This window comes from Syngnathus scovelli, chromosome 8 (genome assembly GCF_024217435.2).
Source record: "Syngnathus scovelli strain Florida chromosome 8, RoL_Ssco_1.2, whole genome shotgun sequence".
Classification (NCBI taxonomy): domain Eukaryota; kingdom Metazoa; phylum Chordata; class Actinopteri; order Syngnathiformes; family Syngnathidae; genus Syngnathus; species Syngnathus scovelli.
In genome coordinates, this window is record NC_090854.1 from 17,791,398 (window position 1) to 17,813,683 (window position 22,286).

The following is a 22,286-nucleotide window of genomic DNA, read 5'->3' on the forward strand; positions in this document are numbered from 1 at the left end:
GTTTGAAAACACGTGAGAGAACGTTATAAAATATAGTTTTGTTATAAAATTTTTTCAAGTAAATAATTGTCGGAGTCATTGTGGAAGGCATTGAAGACGACACTATGGTTTGATCCTTGCTTGCTACGTAAACACGTCCGCCATATTGAATGTGTCAATAGATGTCTTCATTCGAGTGCTGAGTTCAGAGTCAGCTGAGTTTGCAGTAAATGTTGACCCTTCGCCCACGTAGAAAGACCAAGCCGTGTCTTGATATTAAATGAAGGCTATTATTTATAGGTGGAAATGTAAATAAAGTATGTACTTACGCACTTTTAGAACAAGTATTAAAAATATGAATAAAAAGACTTGACTAAGGCCGACAAAACTGACACTATGTCGAGAATAATTGCCAAATGTGGGCACGTGAAGCCCTTTGCTACGTTTCTGTAATTAAGGGCTGTAGAAATAAACTTGACTGTGTGGCAACAAGACACATACACTTCTTGAAGGTTAAATTAACAAAATTCATTTTATAAGTGGAAACTACAAAGCCAAACCCTCGTGGAACATCATCTCAGTTGGGTTCTGAAATCTTGCAGACAGTACATTGTGGATTCATTCATTCAAGTTCATGTTTTGGGGCACTTATCACAGGACTTTTTTATTGTGCCTCAGTCTAAAAGCTTGGAGTGCTCTATCCGTGTAATGGTCCAGTCTGGTGCCACCCCTTTAGTAAACTCCCTTTGAAATCTGGTAATGGTGGGGGGAAAAAAATGCAGAATTCAATACAGATTTTAAAGTAACACAGGCGGGTGTGGAACGTGCAGTTAACACTCACTCATAGTTAGCGGTAAGCAGCCTCTTGCTCTCCGCCTCCCGCTCTCCACCAATGGCCACCTGGAAAACGCGAGTTCCCTCCAGAGTGTCTTCGGGCAGATGCGCGCTGGTCACGTACCAGAAACGCATCAAAATACTCACAAACCTTCTCCCTGGTGGACAAGACAGTGACACGTAAGCAATATGTTGCAATGTCACTCAAGTCTTTCTAAAGTTGAATTTGGGGAACATACCGGTAGTTTATTTCTTAACTTAGGGTTATCAAAACTGACCCGTGTCATCGTAGTAGATTCCCACGTCCCCCGGCGTGCTGTGCATGAGCTCGTCGGGCCGGGCAGACAGTGCCGTCTTGTAGCTCGGCGGCAGAAGGCTGCACTTTTCCTCCAGCTTTGCGATTAACTGAGCCAAAAATGCAAAGAGAGAGATGTAAGCCAGAAATTCTTAAAAGGGTAAAACATGTTTTGACTAGTGGGCGAGCCATCGAGCAAGATGTGCTGACTTGACAGGTCTTGCTGTGACACCAGCTTGCCAATGTGTACTTACGTCACCGGCCACCAGCCCCTCGAGAGCTGCAAACTGACACTGCGACAGCAGCTTGGAAACATGGCAGAAAGCCTGAAGACAAAAAGCACACGGGCAAATGAGGTTGAGCCTTTGCTTGAGATTTGGAAGGTACTTCCAGATGGCACAATATGACTGTATTCAGTTCAGTAATCCAGCGAACCTGTTTAGCCCCTTCCGTAAACTCTTCTATGTTGAACTCGGAATCAAAATAAGCTCTGATGAGGAAGTAGTAGACCCGCGTCCGAAACCAAACGATAGGATTCGGGATGCCGACGAATATCACCTTCTGGATGGGTTTTGGTTCGCCGCGGTCGGAGCTGTACGGCCGCAGCGCCACCACTTGCCCGACCCCGGCGGGAGAAAGGACACATATCTGGGATTTTACACACCGTTTTAAGTGAACGCTTTCGTGGGTTGTAACGCGAGTGAAGCCGCGTAACGATGCCAATTTGGAACAATATCTTAACGTGAAGAGCGCCATCTTGTTTCAACGGATTTCCGGTCCGTCACTTTGTACCGTTCGGTTGTTGTTGTTGTTGTTGTGTGTTGGCTGTCATCGCTTACGCACTTGTCTTTTTTTTAATGTATAAATTATAGTTATGTCTATAATTCGTATTTTTTAAGTCTACGTTGAATCCAAATTTAAAAGTCTGATTCATATAAACATGGATGGATCCGATTTTTAGAGTTCACTATTATGCCTGTTTTATACCGGAACAACTGTTGTTGCCGGCGGAATACTGTGAATGTTACACAAAACAGTGTGCTGTCATGTACATGGCATTTATGTTCCACTTTATGTTTTAATGGCTACTCAGATGAAAATATCTGTTCCAGTGTTTACAGAGGTGGACAGGGATGTTTTTCTCCGACAAATATATCCAAAGGTGATGTTTTCAATGTCACTCTATTATTCTCCCTGTACATCAACTAGTGTAGTACCTGAGTAACTACAAGACGTGATATGAAATACTTTTTTTTTTTTTTTAATCTATGGGAATTCAGTTTTTGGCTAATTAAAGTCTGCCTCAATAGCAGTTTACCTCTCAGAATAACCATTACCGTTGTACTGTGTTAGCATTTGAACACCCTCCCTTTCCCCCCCCAGCGTATTCCTGCTGTGCTGCGAGGAGTGTCTCTGGGTCCCTGCGTGGACAAGTGGACTGTGGAGTATCTTGCCCAGAAGGGAGGTGACAAGGAAGTGAAGATCCATGTCTCCAGCTTACCACAGATGAACTTCCTCCAAAAAAACTTTGTATACAGGTGAGCTCATCTTCACTTAAAAGCAGTGATTCAAACACATTAGTCAACATGCCTCGTGGTGGGGAACAGGACTCTTCCGTTCCATGAGTTTGTGAAAAGAACGTCTGAGGAGAAACATACAGATTTCTTCTTGTGTGAGGTACGTCTGGATACATGCTCGGCATGACGATAAAAAGACATTTTCTAACATTTTAAATCTCATTTCAGGATGAGAGCTATTACCTTCGGTCCCTGGGAGAAGATGTTCGAAAGGTACTTGTTCTGCTTCTTTATAATCTGTTATGGCCATCCTGGCATCTGACGCAATTTGCTGCATTCTGCCTTTGTCGTGTTTCCTCAGGAGCCAGCTGACCTGCATAAACAGTTCCCTGAGCTAGCAGAGGACTTTCACATCCCAAACTTCTTTGATCCTGGTCAGTTCTTTTCCAGCGTCTTCCGCATCAGCTCCCGCCATCTGCAGCTGTGGACACACTATGATGTGAGTGCAGAAGCCGGAAGGGAAATTAACCGTTGCTGTTTAACATTCAAGCCTCACACTGTCCAGGTGATGGATAACCTTCTGGCTCAGGTGACGGGAAGGAAGAGAGTTGTCCTCTACAGCCCCCGGGATGCATTGCACCTCTATTTGACAGGCAAGTGGGTCACGATTATCCAGGTCTGAAATTTTGTTTGGTGGTGGATCCGTTTTTTTTGTTTTTTTTTTAAATCCATACTTCTTTTAGGTGACAAATCTGAAGTCTTGGAAATTGACTCGCCCGATGTGAACTTGTATCCCGAGTTTGTGAAGGCTGTGAGATACGAATGCGTGCTGGAGCCTGGAGATCTGCTTTTCATTCCTGGTAAAACAGCATTCCCATCTGTCCATTTTCTACAGCGCTAGGGTTACGGGTAAGCTGCACAAAATGATATTTGTGTACGTTTGGCAGCCCTGTGGTTCCACAACACCCTGGCGCTGCAGTTCGGCGTGGGCGTCAACGTCTTCTGGCGCCAGCTCCCCGCCGACAACTACGACAAAAAGGACCCGTACGGCAACAAAGACCCCGTGGCTGCGAGTCGCGCCCTTCAAGGCCTCGAGAGGGCGTTGCGCTGCCTCGACGAACTGCCGTCAGAGTACGCTGACTTTTACGGCCGCCGCATGATTCAGCGAATCCGTGAGCGAACGTTGTGCCAAAATCCGTTAAGCCCACAGGTGGACTTGGAGTGATTTCACGCTATAAAGTGGCATTAAAGCACACACATTTAAGGCCCTAAAAAAAAAAAGGCAGTGGCAAAATTGCAGCAAAGGTTTTGACACTTTATTGCACAAAGATAACTTTTGTTTGTTTGACACATTCATAATTTAAGCTTTTTTTGTAAACAGTGAAGCAGCATTTCCCTCAGTGTCTGACGTCTTCACCGCTTTGAGTCCCGGATGTCACATTTCATCAGTATCATCTAAATACTTTGGCGTTGAAATGCAAAGTGAGCAAAAAGAAAAAAAAAAAAAATGGCAAAAACACTCAGAAATGTGCACTTTGATTTACAAAGACACACAGAAAGCACACACTCACTCGTTGGCGCTCCCAAAACGTTGACAGCGACACTACGGTAAACCAAAGGCGAGGAGAGCAGAGCAGAGCAGAGCGCCTGGGATGCGCGTGGGCGTTCATGTGGAGCTTCCTTCCGCTCAAAGCAGCTTCCTGGTTTCTTACCGGACTCAACGAGAGCTGGCGGGCGCATGAGGAGTACGGTTTGGGCTACGGCGTCTGGGCCATGCCGCGGCTGGACTTCATCTTCTCCAGCCGCTTATTGAGGTGGCTGTTGTTGGACTCCAGCTCGTCCACCTTGTCCAGTGCCGACCGCAACTAAGACAGCCAAAGTGGGCAGATGGCTCAATGTGCTGTATGCTTCCGTTAGCTACATTTGTTTGCCACAGTAAATTTGAATGATTGTGAAAACAGGAAGTATTTCAAGCTCAACGACTGCAATCAAAGGGAAGGGCGTACCTCTCGCTGCAGCTTCCTCTTTTCCGCTTTGAGATCATCTTCTACCTTTTCTGCATTTTCGGACGCTGACTTGTAGCGGCTCACCTGACCCTCAAGTCTGCTCACCTGCGCAATGATGAAGAAAATAAGGACTGTAAAATAAAAAAAGATTTCTGTTTTCAAGTTTGTGATCTCACGTTTTGTTCCAGTGCAGTCACTTCTTGCTCTGCCTTTACTAGTTTGAACTTCATGTCGCTTATCAGCCTGCTGGAATCTCCTGATTGAATGAACAAACACAAAATATTAGTCAATTGCAGCTGAAACATTCATGGGTGTGCGTGCTTACTCTGCAGCTCAACGATGTTGGGGTCGCTCCCATTTTCTAAAAGTTCACCCTCTGCACTCAAACTGCCATCAGTGCCATTTTTCTGGTCCACTTGAGCTTTTAGCGTCTTGATCTGAAAACATAACAAGAAGGGGGGGACATGGAAGATCACAATATACTACTTGGATGGATAAAATGACAATTGGTGGCTTTATAGTAGTCCTATTTTTATTTGCGCAATTTTCATTCCATACTAGTGTTGTAAGAATCTCATTTTATTGTACTGTAAATGGATAAGAATAGCTGCAAACAATATTATTGACAACTCCTCCATGTTAGCCATTGAAAGAGCTTTGCAACATTCAGCAATGATCTAGAAACGCATTAAATACATATTCTTAGAGGAAAAAAAATGTCAATGACTTACCTGCTCTATCATTTTTTCCCGCTCATCCACAAGTTTCCTGAGACGAATCTCTGCGAGGACATGGTAGGGGGAAAAAAAAAAAATTTTTTGCAGCAACTAGCAGCAAGCCACAAAGAATATCAGGGATGTGCCAAGATTAACATGACTACATATCAGAACTGCACAAGGAGAAATAAAATAACTAAGTGAACATACCAGGAGTGGGCGGGGCCAAAGATGCGGTGTGGGAGGGGGAGCTTGGTTGGGAGGCAGATGCATGCAAAAAGTGCAGGCATCCATGGAGGGGTTGACGGAGCGGAGCAGAGCGTGAGGGAGGGAGCTCGGTTAACATGCATACAATCTCAGGAGAGAAGGGCACACGGCACAGGCAACTACAGCACACTCGCAAAAAAAAAACAATAACAACACAGTGGACTCCCCATGACAGGGCTCAGTCCTTCAAATCCATCCACAAAAGAGAACATCACACATGGGCAAATACGAGCACTTTACACAAACGGTATAAGGTCAACTCACTTTTTGGCATTTAAATAATATTACATGGAAGGAAATACAAGCACAGTAAACTGAACATCAACACTATGCTTCCACCAGATGGCGCCAAAGTAATTATATTGCTTTGCTATACGTACCAGCATATAGATCAGATTTCCCACTAATATCAAGATAGGGTGCCAAAAACTATGAATGTAAATTTGAAAATGCCGAAGTGCAAACAGGCACTGTGGACAATGCTTCACAATTATGACGAGTACATTTCTTTTTTTCTGTTTCATATTTTTTTTTATTGTGGATGGATCACACTCAGTAAGTGCAACAAAAAGCGACATGCATTGTTATGTGCATGCTGCCAACCTAACCCCAACCCAATCCCATCTCGACCCCTGACCTTGAACACTTCCCCTACTTGCCGTGGGTGAAATTTACAGCCTGAATTGACAAGCATGTTTGATTTTGACCTGCATAGAAAAATGCTTTTTCTCAACTTTGTATGATTTAACTTCATCAAAAAGAGCTGAACAAGCTCCTCAAATAGAGAGAGGGGGAGGGACCCCAAAACATCAACAGCATTGTTGAAAAAGCTTGCAAATTTCATTCTCATTACTTTTTGGCACATACAACTTGCAAAAAACTGAAATAATAAAGCTCATGATGTCTATTCTAAAGCTATGCAACCATCAATCAAACCAGAAAAAAAAAAAAACTGCCTATCACAGCGGAGAGTCATTTTGAAAGGTAAGCTCTAAGTCACCTTGCAGTCATCTTTGCCCTTGCTTTTTCCCTTCTTTCCATTTTCCTTGCCGTCTTTTCCAGAGACGGGCGTCTCGATGTTGCTAAGGGTGGCGCTTGCATCTTGCGCATTCTCAACGCTATCTACCGCTAACGGCGCGGCCTGAGCTGGGATTTGGTCTTCGCCCGTGGTTTGTGGAAGTCCGGTGTCGGAAGGCTGGCCGTCCTTCCCGTGGCTTTCTTTACTCATGTTGTCGAAATGTACATTGGTCAAAACGTTTGGTGCGGCTCCACGCGCATCTCTCCGCGTTGGCGTTTCAGTATTGCTATTATTATTATTCTTACTCCATTCATCTGGCAGGACTTCCACGGCCATCTCAACATCTGTCTGCTCTGGTGCGACTGCCTCGCTATCCTTTCTGTTCTTGTCGGTTTGGAGCTCATCCGATGTGACGTCTTCATCTCCCACCTCAACTGGCCGCCGCTCAGGATTTTCCAGCGTCTCCAACTCCACGGCGGCGTCCAGGTCCATGTCGTCAAAATCAAAGGAATGCCCTTTCTCATCTTCATCGTCGACATCCTCCCCACTGTCCTGCTGGCAGGCGCGGAGATCGGCGGCTTGATGGTCACCTTCCATGCTTTCATGCTCCTCTGCGGCAGCTAGGTTTTCATTAGTGACTTGATCTCTCACTTTCTGGGGCTCCAGCGTGTCCAAGGCAGCGTCAACAAAACGATCTTCGCAAAGCAAAGTCTGTCCGTCGGCAACGAGTCCGGCCCGAGTCTCCTCCTCGTCAAGGTCATGCGAGGATTTCTCCGGCTGGACAAAAGTGAGCGAGTCGTCAATGTCCATTTTCCTGAACTCCTCATCCTCTTGGTTTGTAAACGTTTGCTGTTTGAAAACAACCTCCGTGAGGCTATCGGGTCGTAGCGCAGACGATGACGACGAGTCTTGGAGACCGTCGCCGATGTCATCGGGAGACGTCACAGACACCCGATTGTGACTTTCTGAGGCGGCTTCATCGCAGCTTTCCAACTGGGCTACCGAGTCTTCTTTATTATCGTTGAGAGTTGGAGAACTTGTTTCACCTTCATTATGGCCAAAAGTCGCGTCACCGGGACCTGAACCGATCGTGGTGTCTATAATGGCGTCTTTGTCCAAAATAGGATCTGATCCTTCCTGCGCTTCGTCAGAATCCAAACTTTCTTTTGGAGCTTGCACTATTTCTACTTTTTCCGTTTCCAAATGTCGACCGCTTTGCTCCTCCGCATGGAGCATTTGCGCCGTCTTGCTTTCTTGGACATGGTGAAGGTTTGCGGGCTCCGTCTGTTGAGTGGCTTCTTGAAGGCACTGGATGACGTGAGCACAGTCTGCGTTTACTAATGGTGCTCCTGTGCCTTCTGTCTGGAGCTTGTCTTGTTCCGTGGTGACATTTCCTCCCTTGTTGTCCCTTTGATGACTTGGTTCCTCGTCAGGGGAGGCTCCTTTCCTTTTGCCTCGCCTCTTCTTTTTTTTCTTTTTCCCACGGCCTTTTGCGCTCTTACCGGCAGGCTTGGTGACATTTGTTTCTGCGTCATCGCTGCTTGCTTCAGCAGTTTCCTGCTGCAGTTCAGCGATGCACTCGGGCTCCACGACTCGCGGACCAGATTGCGAGTCTTGGCCGACTTGTACTTGGGAACACGGTTCAGAATTATTTCCGTCTTCGTGTCCGTCATCCTTTGCATCTTCCACTTGGGGACACCATTCAGAACTTTTGACATCTACTTGGGGGCACCATTCTGGGGCTTCAAAATCTTTCACATCTCCATGGGGAGATGTTTTGACATCTTCCCCTTGACACGATTTAGATTGAGGAATATCTTCTTGAGGAGATGATTGCAAATCTGCTTGGAGACCAGACTGAGGTTCTCCAACGCCTTGCACACGGGGACACGGTTCAGCGTATTCACCATCTATGGGACACAATTGGGAATTTTCTTCAAAAGCTATGACGTCTCCCATGTCTTCATGAATGAGCCCCAGATGGGGACATGATTCGGAATCTTTCATTTGTTCTTGGTGACTTGATTCGGGCTCATTAGCGCCTACTGGGCAACTTGTTGGGGGACTTATTTGATCTTGGGGGCCCAATTCTTGGACAGCTTCTATTTCTATCAAATTACCATTCATTATTGCGTCTGTCTCCTCTAAATCCGAGTTGACGCGCGTAACTGTTTGACCCGTTGCGTCATTATCTTGAACGACCACCTTTTCTTTCACGGAGCCGGACGCCTCAAAAGTGTCCGAGAGCCTATCGGCGGCGCTCGTCTGGCCTTCCTCAAACACTTGTCCGCGCTCTTCTTGATCCACCGCTTCCTTTCCTCTACTTCTCAACCCAGAGTCGCCTGAGCTTCCTGAGAAATCACGGAGAGCAGACTTTGATACGGAGACAACGTTTTTCAAGAGAAACCTCCAGCAGGAGCGCAGCGGCAGAAGACAAAGCTAAGAACCTGCTTGATTCAGAGAACCGCATAGAGGGAGGAGGAGGAGGACCCCAGGCGGGAGCACGAGACATGTAGAAGAGGGCAGGCAGGGACAAGACATTGCCATTGAGATTTGGATGAGAAGCACCAAGAATACCCATTTGGACGTACGACGAGAAGAAGATTTCAAACTGTGCCTTTTTCTAAGCATGTCACTTGAAGAGAAACTACACACACTTTTAGAAGCCTTGACTTATTCGAATGAATACTGCCCATACTTGTGGACGTTCAGAGTATCTAATCAAGGTCATTCAAAGATCTAAAAGGTCTGATTGAGCAAGTCGTACTGGCAGTGTGTGGTTCCTCTTTAAGATCTGCCAGACAAATAAGAGAGGGAGCATGAAAACTCAAGATGATAGTCCAAAAGCACACTTGAGAAAATATCCCAGTCGAATTTGTTCGACCTCAATTGACTCGAAGTGTCCATTTTGGAAACTAACATCCTTGGTTGGGTTATTGGAAAGCCATGCAAAAGAAGGAAAGATGATTTGTTTTACCAAGCACGCTGCTCCCCTCCGCCGGGGAGCTCGGCGAAGCGCCGTCTCCGCTGGTGGCCGCGTCCGTTTCCGTCTCGTTGGCGTCGCCGTTGACGCTCAGGTCGGGTCCCAGCACAATTCCGTGTTTCTGGCAAAAACAGTCACAAGCTTCACATACCCTTCAATTGTGACTGACGAGTACTGATACAAAAGTCAACACGTGTAATTGCCGATTCAGCGTCATCCATGGCAATTGTCTAGGCGTAGGTCAAAGTAGAAGCTCTGGAATTTGCCCAAAAGCAAAACCTCAAGATTTCCCGTTCAATTTCCAGCAAGCATGCTTGAGACTTCCAAGTTTTAAGACGAAGCCCGGAAGACTGCACTCGCTCAGAAAGGTCAAAGAACAACCCGAGTACCTTTAGAATATCTTTCAGCTTCACCACCTCTTCTCTGAGGTCGTCTCGTTCGGTTCGGATCGCGTCCGTGTATTCTTTCTGTCGCTCTAAGGCCTGAGCACATTCGCAGTTGACAACGGAGAGGAAAGCGAAAGACAAGACGTCATGCCGGCGGCCCGAGAAGATGACACAAATACACAATCGGGTCGTACCCCAATTTTCTTATCCTTCCACTCCACTGTTTCTTGGAGATCGGCTATTTCCCTAGCAAAACCCTCCTGCTTCAAACGCAACTGGCGAATCTCCTACAGTGGCCAGAGAAGAAAGAAGAGCAAAGGAGAAGGAAGCAGAGTTGACGTGGGGAAAGGAAAAAGTGCGTGAGATGAAATCCCGGCATGCACGTTTCCCGCCGCTTCCGCGTTGACTCGAGTCGACGCTCACGTTTAGCAGCTCCTCGCTTTGTTTCAGGGTTTCCTTCATGTCGTTGAATTGGAACTGAAGCACACTGTGGGCGTGTTTCTCACGTTCAAAATCCTGCAGTCATAAAAGAGAAATAGAATTTCAATGCACCCTGTGCAGAAAAAAGCTAAGTGCAGTCGAGAGTTGCGAGCACGTGGCGCCGTACCTTGAGCTTGTCCTCAAACTGCCGCCTTGACTCAGACAGGAGTTCCTCCAGTTCCATCAGCGAGTCTTTGAGCGTGTCCACCTGGTACATCAGGTTGTTTTTTTCATTGTCCAGCTGGGCGTTGGACACCATGGCCTTGCGGTACTTCTCCTCCACCTCTGCTAACGCCTCCTGTAAAAAAAAAAAAGAATTCAGAAATTGAAAAGCCAACATCTTCCTCCGTCTGTAAAGTTCCGCAAGACGTGCAAGCAAATGAGAGAAAGCGTTGATGCAATGAGCACACATTCGAACATGGAACAGATGACAAGACCATGACTTAAGTAGCCATAAAATAAAAATAAAAGTGCGCAAGAGTTTTAGCTGTCTTCTGGCTTCTCTCAACATGCGCACAAACGGGGAGCAAACAGTCTCGGGTTTCTACCTTGACTTCTTTTAGGTTCTGACTGTACTTGGACTCCACATCTTGAATCTGATCCTTCAGTTCATGAATTTCCTGGTGAAAAGCGCAGCAGCAAAGAGCAAGAGGCGCATCAAGTGGCGGCAAAGCAGGAAGGAAGGTGCGGACGGACGCCTTTACAGAAACGCTTTCTTGCGCTACCTTGATTTCCCTTGTGGCACTTTCCGCATCGACGGTGAGGGCGCTCTCGACGCTTCCTCTCCGCGAGGAGCTCCCGCCGAGGGAGGTGAGAGTGGTCGCCGTTAATGCGGAAGCCGCTCGAGAACCCTGCAAAACGAGAGTCGCGCAATTCAAAAAAATGTAGCGCGACAACCTGCTTAGCGTTTTGTTGTTCCACTTACTTTCTCAGGATAATCCCTGTCGTCTACCTGTGGAGCAAGACAAAAAGCCATGAGAGCAAAGTCAGGCTGACACGGAGGCCGCTGGGCCCGCCCGCAACCACGCGACAAACAAACCGGACTCAAATCCTTCATTCGGGTCACTCGGCATCAAACACGGTTTAAAAACAATCAGGTTTTCAGTTCAGAGCAGCTGGCACACACACACACACACACACACGCATTAGCGCATAGGTGTCAAACCCAAGGCCCGGCCGGGGGCCATATTGGACACCTGTGCATTAGCGGAAATAGGCAGCATACAAAACTTGGGTTAAATTCACACATGATGGCGGAGGTGCCCCGGTCACATATTCGGTCAGAGTCACTCCATTGGGTAATATCTTTGCATTCCAGTGATTTCAGTCCGACACATAACTCACCAAGACAAGACAAAGACCTTTGTGGGGTTAAGTGCATGATGAAAGGGAAGGACGTGGCAAACTACAAACATCGGCCACCCGTGGTAGGCAACGACTCACGTCTAAAAAATCGGGAATGGTCACATTGGCCAGATCCCTGGGGAGTCCCCTGCTACCGGAAACGCTTCTCAACAGACTGGCGACAGAGCCACCGCGCTCGTCCTAGAAGGGTCACCGACGGACGGATGGACGGACAGACAGACGGGCTTGACACCACAACAGCACCAAAATATTCCAATCTTTGAAAGTTGCAGGCAAGGCTCACCACTGGGCTGGTACGGGCAGAATTGGCCCGACTGGAAGTTCTGGAGTTGGAGCCGCTGCGGTAGCTAGCGTACTCTATCGGCTGTCAAAGAAACGTACGTTAGGGCTTCCGACCGGCCGAGCGGAGTGACGGACACACACACGCATGCTCAGGCTAGCACCAGATGCAAGCACGTTGGTGGCACAACAACAAACCTCTTTCTGCCTACTTGCTAGTCACAAATTCATTTTTTAGGTGTGAACCCGACCCGCGTCTGGTGGCCAGCCTCAGTTATGCAATTTTTGCAACGTTAGGGCTCTCAAACCAAAGCAACCGTTCCACACACACCAAATGACACGCCACAATGATTCAATTAGCTCACATGCCACACCAAAAATTCCATCATGCCTCAACAAAGAAAAAAAGACTTACTACATGGGAGCCGGAGTTGGAGCCGGACACTTGGCGCGACCCGGAATAGAGCCCGTCCTCATATAAGGAGCTCTGGATTTCATGCGACATGATAGAGACCACACAGCGGGTTTTTGCTCACGCTTCAGCATGTTCATATTCACACATTTCTATTCAGCGGTGAGAACGCGCTCCATTTCACAACGTTTGCCGAAAGGCCCTCAATCAGGCGCTTAAGAACGATGCCACCGATGACGCTCCGGTCCATAAAAAGTCCGACGCGATATGACTGGCTGACCAAGCGTGATGTTGGCTAAAGAGTCTCCCAGCAGAAGTGCAAGTGGAGGTCAGCCCTTGTCTTGTATTTTCTTTTTTTTTTGTGTGTGTAGCGTTTGTTCCATACGAACCTGGTAGGAACCAGTCAAAGCCGGGCTCCTGCCTACGGCGGCGGACAGGCCATTGAGGCTGTACAAGTCCGATGAGGCGGCGTACGATGCCTGAGAGAGGGAGCCCACATACCACATCGCCAGTCAGACCGGGGAACCATTTTCTGTCATTGGAGGAATTAGCGCTACTTTTTTTTTTTGCCAATGAACAGGAAGAAGTGCCCCTGATGACGGGTCACATTTGGGTCACAAGCAAGGTGAATGTTATCATATCAACCCAGCCTGGAAACATCACATTTACGTGTCATCCCCAAAATGACACTTACTGTTTTTGTTCAAGTTTACGAGTTCAATTTCCTCGAATGTGATTGAAACGGAATGATTTTTGAGTTTTGACAACTACTAACCCGGCTGGATAGAACACTGTGCTCATCATCGTGGCCGTTCCTCTACAAGGCAAGAGTGCAAAAGTCATTTGTCAAAGGTTAGGCCAAGCCGCAGCAGTTACCAAGACAATCACATACGTCCTTATCTTTGTGCTTATGTTTCTTCTTTTTCTTGGACTTATGCGAGAGCAAGGACGAGCCCTTGAGAGTGGCAGAAAGAAAAGAAAAAAGATCAGCAGAAGCTTTCAGAAATACACACAGCGGCATGTAGCGCATGTGGGGGGGGGGATGGGGGGGGGGGGGTGTCAAGCAGCCAAGATAACACCACAAGGCCACCAAATGTGAGATATCCACAATCAGCAAAAAAAAAAAAAAAAAAAATTCTGAGTCACACGGTGAGAACATGTGCAAAAGAGGAACATGAAACTAAGCAGTACTTTCTTCATCGTTAGCAGCAAGTGTCAAGATTAATTAACAGGCGGCTTAGGTGTTATATACACCAAGCTCACAAGTCGTGTGCAGGCAGTTAAAAAAAAAAAAAAAAAAAAAGCACAGCACAGCAAATGATCGTGTCGTTCAAAGTCTTGCAGTCCACAGTCGTAAGTGCCCTTACCCCGGCACTGTAAACTGCGTCAAGTTCCGACTGTGCAAGAGACACCAAAGCATCAACTCCGCGACCGTGCCACTTTTAAAAAGCAACCTGCGAGTTCAAACAACTCCCGTATGTCCTTTGACGCGTTTGTGGCATCCTCGCATCAAATCGACAAAGCTTTGTTAATACAATCGAAACCTTGAGCAATCCGCCGAACCTCGGCACCAAGTGTTTTCACCAATCGAAATTCTTGACGATAGCCACACTGAAATCTGAAAAGGTGTTGACATGGATTTGATACTGACCCTGGCGCTGCCTCGGCTCCCCACAGACATCCGTTCGTCGTCATCTGAAAGCTGCGAGAGAAACGAGACACATTTCAAACGGAGGGCTGACGACTTTTTGTCGATGAATATTAATTATGCCCCATCATCATCGGTCAGTCAGGAGGTTTCGGATTTTTGCCACTTTGTGGAAGCAAGATGTCAACAACAAGTATTGGATTGTACAAATCCGCGTGGTCTACAAACCGTATGCGTGTGCGAAGGTCGTGAGTATCGCTCACTGTCCTCCTGCATGGCGGTGGCAAAACATGAAGGAAGGGAAAAGGAGATGAGTCGCAGGTCACACACACACACACACAAGATGGATTTGAAAGAGTTCACATTAAAGCACTCGATGATGCTGGACGGGCTTTGTGACACTTTTGATCAGCACTCAAGTTCTGCTTGCTTTCATCAGGATTAGTAATAGCTCACCTCAAACAACTCAGTCCATAAATCCGAAATGATGGACCCTTTAAAGTGAATTCAGAAAGTTGATTTCACTTTACAGGGACTTCAAGCGCTCTCGACATATAGCTCAAAGTTACTTTTCTTTAGTCGCGCTTCTCGTCAAACAATCGGCGTGCAGTCAAATAAACTTTGCTGGTGGAATTGAAACTCAGTCCTGACATGAGAAATTAGACACAGCAAACGGCATGCGAGCAGGGCAGGGCGCGAGAGGGCAGATGCCCAGGCGAGCTCCAGCTTTGAGGTGTTGCTTTTTAAAGGGGGACACCAACAACAAGAAATCCACCGCAAATCACAACTCCAAACAATATCGTGCATGGAAGTGAATGAAAAGTTAGTGGCACCGCAGGACAAAAAAACGCTACCATCCATTGCTCAATATCGCCCCATTTGCTGTCTGATCGGTCATCTGCCTTAGGATTCAAGCCGTAATATTTCTAAAGACAAAAAAAATGGCAAGTTATGGAACACTTCAACCGCGGTCAATATTTACTGGCCACACACTGAATACCAAGCGTACCTTCTGCACCTGAAAGATCTGCGCACCACCAGCAACCGGGGCAGAAGAGAGAGAGAGAGAGAGAGATCCGAGAGGGTCAAAAAATACGGAAACACAAATAAACCAGTCAGAAAATGGCAACTGAATAAAGAGCAGCCAGTAACAAACGAAGGCTAACGTTTTCAATCCTGGCAAGAGGCTTCCTTGAACATTAGGTTCCTTGCAGTGGATGGACGACATCAGTTGGTGGCGCAACTGTGCCAATAAGATGCTTTGCACATCATCGACAGATCACACAAAAGAAGAACAAGAATCCGATAGGTATGTCATCGAGGGGATTTTTTTTTCACATGAACGCTCGATACGAGCACGGTCACAGAACTAATTCGACTTACGGTTTTCTACCTTGTTGTTCCAAACAACGCAGAACGGGCGGTGCCGGTGCGTTCTGTCGATCTTCCTCCTTAAGGGAAAGTGTCATAGTCGTCATAGTGACGGGAAGATGAAAGGCAACAGCCAATCACTGTGTGACACATTTTGAACTTTGTCACGCATCAGGTACTTTGAATGCAGACAGCCGTAAGATTGGGCTCCTTCCCTCCCTCCCTCCCTCCCTCCCTGCCGTCCGGCCAAACTTTTGCCCTGGCTCCCATGCGGCTAATTTGTTGACTGTTCCAAATGGCTTGTAGCCAGAAGCTCTCAAGTGAGAGCAAGCTTACTCAGGCAGTTGATCGCCAAGCTAAGCTAAGCAAAGCTAGGCTAAGCCACTTTTTCCGTTCCAGGCTGTAGATCGGGAATGGAACTAAAGTCATGACGATCCGTTTGATCGGTTTGAAGATGAGTAGCCCCTGGATTTTACTGCGGTATCACTCGGAGATGTCTCCAGTGTGCTAATTGCCAACCTTTCCGTCCCAGCAACTCGGCACTTAAATCCAGATTTACTAGCATCTCTGTTGTACAGTGTGCTTGCCCAATCAATGGATGGACCGCTTCGGGGAACAGATTTGCCACTTACCCCTTTGCGACCTCATTAACACTCGCTTGGATAGCAGTAATGCCCTTGTGAAGCCAATGTTCTGGCTCCGGTTCTGTTAGGTCAAGTTGTACCGATGAGCTACTGAGGCAGAGTTGCCGGTTCAACAGCGTGTTTGTCCCGGATCAGCCGTTTGGGTGCTGAAGGTCAGTGTCGGACATTTTTACAACGATGGGGACAGAACGGCGGCGCATCAATGTCGTAGTTAAGGTGGGACCCAAATCCTGACATCATTTTGCTTTTGTCTATTATTTTCTATCCACACAAGCAGTTTCTCCAATTTGGGGTCTGAGGGGGGCGGGGTCACCAAGCCCGAGAAACCCAGACAAAGCTTTTCTTAACTGCGTCTGGACACTAATTAGTTCCAAAGCCAAGTGGCTCACGTAAGCCCATTCATGGACGGAGTCGTACAATCAATCAGCTTATCATGTTTGTACAAATGCTATTGAACTCACCGTGCTGGCCTTTTGGACGGGGGGGCTCCGAGGGCGCCTGCCGAAGGCCGCCCTCAGTCTCCTCCCCGCCAGGAGACGCCCGGCCGTTTTTGTAGACATCAGGGTACCGGGACAGACCGCATTGTTCAACAGTCAGTGGGTAAGAACCAGTTGCAATTTAAATCCAAACGGGATACAGGAAAGCGATCTCAAGACATCTGCCGTCGTGTCCAAGTCTTCAGTTTTGCATAAAGCGTTCCTTTCCGAAACGCCTGACGGAGGGTGGCCGGCGTGCCGTGGCCCTCATTGCTCGAGTCAACAACACGAGCTAAGTGTGGCACTGCAACTTGTACCGCAGAGCCCAACCTGCTAAGCTACTTTACAACTGAGTTAAGGGATTTAACGCACATACACAAAACAATGGTCAGTAATCCCGTGCATATGACTTCAGGACCTGTCAGGCTAATGGCGCTAACGCTTCATAGCTAAGTCGCAGCAAATTGGGAGGGGGGGGGCAGAGGTCTGTCTGCATGTATGAGATTACGTGACACTAATAATAGGGAGCTAAAAAAAGCCCCCTTGGTAGAGATCAGACGTGCTAAACCAGAAAAGAAACAACCAGTGAGGAACGCAAAAAATAACGCCACTGACATGTTTGTCAGTTCTGGGTTCAAAACTTGGCTCAGGCCCAATTTGGGAAGACAAAGAAAAGCTCATTTGGAGCCAATTGTAATTTTGTTTACCTCTTTTTGTTGCCTCTCAAGCTCCCGCATGCGGATCTCTCTGGCTTCCGCCCTCGCTGCCCTCTTGGCTGCCAGTCGGGCCTCGGCCTGCCAGGGCAACGGGAACAAAAACAGAGGAAAAGGAAATTGTTATGATCAGGACATTTGGATTTATACACATGCCAAACACAGGCGCTGACACAGCAAAACCTCATCTGTACTACTTCAACGTTTGGTTTCCAAACGGTACAAATCAGTGAATTATGGGATGTATTACTAGTCGTGTTTAGAGAACATTGCCATCGCTCTACTCGCCAATGAATGGAACTAAGGGCCTTTTCCTTAAAAGGAGCTCTCAGAGCACGACTTGTGTGTGCGCAGCTCAAAGAATGCGTAAGCATTTCCTTCCTCTAACATTGCGGTGGACATTGCGTTTTGCCTCCAGGCAGGGGTGCAGAAGGAGGGGCTTTTTTTTTTGGATTGCGCTAATGCGTTTCCTTCATGTCACTCAGCATGACCAAGCAACGGGAACACACAAGCACGCTAGCAGGCAGCAACAAAGTGCTTACACTCACTACTTTTGGGCGTCTTACAGAAAATCGACTTTGTAATTGCTTGTATCCAAATAGTTGGGCCTGCCCACCCATCAAGTGTGAAATGACACAACCACTATCACGTCAAAGCTAAGCAGAGCTGCGCTGGTGTCAGCTGCTGAGATTAGCATTATCAGCGTGGGCGTCCGATCATTTAAGGGCACAATTGATAGTCCGGGGCAGCAGCCGGTCACCGGCGGAGCTCGCACAATCGCAAAGTGCTGCCGCTCCCGTACGGCACGAAGAAAAATATGCAGTACAATGTGTCGGTCGGGACAGGCGCTAAATGGCCATGGAAGTGGCTTTCTTTGAAATGTCAACTCACTTTGTTAGCTGACTATGGCCGGATGTAGCCACCCACCCGTTTTCCCAAATGTAACTCAACAAAATATCAAATGCGTTAGTGAACATGGCTGTATAAATCATTTGTCACACTTGAGCTTGCTTGATAGCATTGTGAAAAAATACAGCGTAATGAGTGACTTTTCTTGGGAGTTGTTATCGCTGCCACCTCGAGAGGGATTCGCCAAACTAGGCCAAAAGACGTGGCACTGCATTTTTTTTTTTTTTTTCCTTCCATGACAGCTATTTATATTGCCCTCAATGGACCAAATGGGACATAATTGAGCACACGCGTGACTCCTCCTCCGGGGTGAACGTCAAGACAAAGGTGGTGTGTGGCACCAAATAAAGCTTCACGGTCAGTGACTTAAATATTGATTTGGACTACAATGTAGACTTTTTTTTTCCTCGTTCATTTGAGAACCTTTCATTTCATCCGAGACCTTCCGCTGGACTTCGAAATGTCAGAACACCTGAGCTCCAGTGACGACCATTCACTTCCTCAAGTTGTTGGGCGGGCCAAATAAACAGGAAGCAGTTTGCGATAACAATCTGATGAGATGATGTCATCGAGAGGAAGTGAACACAAAATGGACCACATCCTTTTAAGGAGAAACAGTACTGGCAAGCAGCTTTAGGGGGGCGCAAGTCAGGAAATAGACCAGTTGGAACCGTGTTGGCCCCAAGCCGACAAAACCCAATGTGGGCTCTTGGTGGACATGAACTTTGCTTGTCCCCGCTCACAGTAATGATTAACAAGTTGGCTTGTTTGTTTTGCCACCATCTTCACCACCAAACTCCACTCTTCATAGCTTTCCCAGTGGGGACAACCTGCCCGTTTTAAATCTTCTTTTTATTTTTTTTCCCCCAAACAGAAGCAGCTGCTGTGGCAATGTTATTTTTTCCTACTACTTCAAAACACTGCTACCATTTTTCTTCCATTTCTTCCCTTACGACTTGTACTGAAACCCAGCCAAAAAATGTCCGCTTCAAACCACCGCATTGGTCCTTGACACATTTTTCTTCTTCCACTGCATTGGGCGTTGGTCTGTGCCAGTGGCGGCCACTTGCCACCCCCATGGCACAGCCGTGTCCCACACTGGCCTCCTCCAAAAGCAGGGTGTTGCGACAGCTGATCTTTCGGCCATGCTATTTTTAAACACTTGAGGCCAAGTCATCAGAGTGCTTGGACCACCACCACCACCCGCTTGGTCACATATTGTATGAGCAACTTGACTTTTCTGCCGGCCGCTTCAAAAAGTGCGCTCGCATTTCTGCGCATTCTTCTGTGGCTTTGTATTGGGCACGGAAGGCCGTTATGAATAACTGGTTAGGCAAGCAAAGAATAATGACTTTTTTGACTGGGTTCTCATTCTTTCTGTTCCATTTATTTCTATTGTGCGGCCTGGCAAGAGGAAAAGACTCTAGAGCAATGGCGCCGGCCGGGCAATGGCTCGCCTCTTCCGAGCATGCTAGGGAAACTAGACAATTGGTGACGTCACTCACATAGTGGCAAAACGTGTATTCTGTTACTTACTGGATTATTTCTTGCCATTCTATCCATTTCTATTGCGCTCAGTGGCGGCAATCACAAACACAGAGCATAATGCAAAACAATGATCAACAGCTGTATGAATGTAAAACTTTGTCCCCATCAAAGTGGAGGGGGGAAATCCTGCCCTAACCTGAATTCAACACGTGTTTAGAAACAGATTGTAAATTGTGCCAAGTGCAGTCTTGTGTTACTCCCAGCTGGTTGTGGTGCAAGTTAGTACATGTGTCTTGCCGATTAACAGCAACATCATTTTCATCACCGGTGGCTCGTACTGACGTATTAGGAGACATTACAACAAGGTGAATAATTGGTTGGTTTTCACTAGGATGCACTGAAATAATCGGGTCAGTTCCACGAAGTCTGTCAATCACCTAAAGCATAGATCATCTTACAATTTAACAATGGGTTGTTTTTTTAATAAATATGAAAACACCAGGATGTTTGTCTGGCGGAAATATTCGATAACTTGCGTTAGGGATGCTCAAAACAAATTGTTGTTTCTCACTTGAGAGGTCTGGGTCACATGAAGGTCATTTTGCGTTCGGACAACAAGAAGAATTGGTTGTTTTTCACCCAATATGAGAAATCTATTTTCATATCCGGCTGATTCAACTTTAAGTATACACAATGACGAACGAGCAGAACATTTGCTGTGAGTCACATCGTGGGTCAATATTAGCTGGCTGGTGACTCGTTTAGTGCTCTTAACACCATTGGGACAATCAAAACAGTTAGTTTTTCTCTTAATGGGGGGGAAAACACCGGTATAACTGACTTTTGTCACACTTTCAAATCCCAAAGGAGTCTTTTCACGGACAGATTGGAGTTACTCACGTCTCTGGCGATGAGATTGAGGGCATCGTCCTCTGCCGTGGTTCTCTCCTTGTTACTGTTTCTTTTGCGTCCTGTGCCCTGGGTGCCCATGTTTGAACCCACGGGAGGGAGGACCTGTTCGAACACACACGGCACGGCGCGGTTGTGGGGAGTTCGCGATCGGTGCCACCGGTGCGTGTCCGACCCACAGCCAGAGGAAGCCGGAGGAAGACACACGTCAACTTCAGACGGGGGCACGAAACAAAACGCGTCGGCGGTCGTCACGGTCACACATCCGTTGTTCACGCGTCTTCCTGATTTTCCGGACGGCAGCCAATCTCACGCGCGGCTCGATGCCATATCCATTTCAAATGTACGCATCTTACCCACGTGGGAAAGCATTTTCCTTTTCCACGGCGCTACCAGAAAATTAACTAAACTTAAGCCCGCGCCATTGAAAGTCACAACTTTAAATCAATAGGATGAGTTAGGAAGTTGAAAGTGATCGATGGTGGGGCGGGGGACGAACTTCACTTCAAATCGTCACTCAATAACGCTGCCTTCAATGAACGTGGGAATATGTCGAAGTCGCCGATGGTTTGACAACCACGCGCAACCAACCCCAGACACGACTCGCAGGAAAAAACACGCAGTGACGTTGGAGTCATGTCGTTGAATGACGGTGTTACTATTTCACTTTGAGACTCCCGCAGAGTGCAGTATGGAAAAATGTAATCAGTTCATTTGTAGTGATGAATCACGCGCGGTGACCACAGGAACAAGTCAACGGAGTCACAATCAGTACGCGAGGCTTAAAACAAGCCTTCTAAAATTCCACACGGCATATGAACGCAACATCCCATTCTATTTTTAAAGTCCACCGCCACTAACTTCTAAAATAAGATACACTCTTCTTAAAGAGGCAGTGCTCCCAAACGGTATTAATAATAATAATAATGAAATTTGGGCATTTTTATTTAAATAAACGCTCGATTGTATTTTTTTTTTTTAATATGACGTCAAGTGTTTGAAGTGTCACAAGTGAATCAAGCCAATGATGACCTCAAGTGGTCATTTTGTGTAAGTGCAACTCTGGATAGATTCAGGCAAAAATAACAGTACAGAAGACAGGCAAGCTCAAAAGTGTGTCAAGGAGGAACGTTACACAAACTGTGAGCAACGTGGTATGTTTACGTGCATGTCTGATTATTTTAAGATGAAATGAGTTATTGCATTCCATAGTTGTGTTAACATGCTAGGCCCTTATCTGATAACACTTTCCACATTCTTTAGATAGCGATGAATACTTGTAGCTCCACGAGCATGAAGGTCAAGGAGAAGATGCAAAAACAAGTAGAAATGGGAGGATATGCAAGCAGTAGTTGTGGTGTAATGAGGACAGCGATGGTAGTCGTAGTAGTTAATTGTGTGTAGAATGCAGTAATAGTCTTGCTAATAATTTGTACTAGTAGAATGGAAGTAATAGGAGCAACTATATCTCCCGGTTGGCCTGGAATATTTAGTGCAAAATGGAAAAAATTCAAAATAATTAAATTACCTCATATAGTGAGAGTTGTGCATTTGTAAACATGTCATCCTAAGCCTCACTGAGTACCAGTAC

At 46.8% G+C, this 22,286-nt stretch overlaps 3 protein-coding genes across 25 annotated transcripts; 1 reads left to right on the forward strand and 2 right to left on the reverse strand.

Annotated features, from left to right (window-relative positions):
• Positions 1-492: 492 nt before the first annotated feature.
• maip1 (matrix AAA peptidase interacting protein 1) lies at positions 493-1,905 on the reverse strand. The gene is made up of 5 exons (XM_049727795.1): positions 1,544-1,905; positions 1,363-1,434; positions 1,092-1,218; positions 821-971; positions 493-732 (listed from the first exon to the last, which is right to left on the reverse strand). Exons 1-5 carry the CDS (start codon positions 1,862-1,864, stop codon positions 654-656), a joined length of 750 nt encoding a protein of 249 aa, XP_049583752.1. The 5' UTR covers positions 1,865-1,905; the 3' UTR covers positions 493-653.
• Positions 1,373-4,152, forward strand: tyw5 (tRNA-yW synthesizing protein 5). Of its 2 annotated transcripts, none has more exons than XM_049727790.2 (8): positions 1,373-1,491; positions 2,492-2,646; positions 2,716-2,785; positions 2,854-2,898; positions 2,987-3,124; positions 3,191-3,278; positions 3,369-3,485; positions 3,573-4,152. In XM_049727790.2, the coding sequence occupies exons 1-8, from the start codon at positions 1,423-1,425 to the stop codon at positions 3,848-3,850; spliced, it is 960 nt and encodes a 319-aa protein (XP_049583747.1). In that variant the 5' UTR covers positions 1,373-1,422; the 3' UTR covers positions 3,851-4,152. The 2 variants fall into 2 exon arrangements, with proteins under 2 accessions (XP_049583747.1, XP_049583746.2); XM_049727789.2 differs by lacking the exon at positions 1,373-1,491 and adding an exon at positions 2,146-2,270.
• On the reverse strand, positions 3,920-21,339 carry lrrfip1a (leucine rich repeat (in FLII) interacting protein 1a). 22 transcript variants are annotated; one of them, XR_007483193.2, is made up of 26 exons: positions 20,687-21,319; positions 17,384-17,470; positions 15,195-15,212; positions 15,040-15,111; positions 14,414-14,455; positions 14,189-14,239; positions 13,430-13,492; positions 13,313-13,354; positions 12,927-13,016; positions 12,541-12,612; positions 12,130-12,210; positions 11,925-12,026; positions 11,407-11,433; positions 11,207-11,332; positions 11,030-11,101; positions 10,609-10,779; positions 10,425-10,517; positions 10,196-10,288; positions 10,005-10,097; positions 9,610-9,736; positions 5,363-5,412; positions 4,957-5,068; positions 4,808-4,887; positions 4,632-4,736; positions 4,197-4,490; positions 3,920-4,087 (listed from the first exon to the last, which is right to left on the reverse strand). XR_007483193.2 is itself a non-coding variant. In XM_049727753.2 (25 exons), exons 1-25 carry the CDS (start codon positions 20,774-20,776, stop codon positions 4,383-4,385), a joined length of 2,067 nt encoding a protein of 688 aa, XP_049583710.1. In that variant the 5' UTR covers positions 20,777-21,319; the 3' UTR covers positions 3,920-4,382. The 22 variants fall into 22 exon arrangements, 21 of the variants coding, with proteins under 21 accessions (XP_049583710.1, XP_049583711.1, XP_049583693.1 ...); XM_049727753.2 differs by having other exon boundaries at positions 3,920-4,490; XM_049727754.2 differs by lacking the exons at positions 10,005-10,097; positions 10,196-10,288 and having other exon boundaries at positions 3,920-4,490; positions 20,687-21,339.
• Between the last annotated feature and the right edge of the window lie 947 nt (positions 21,340-22,286).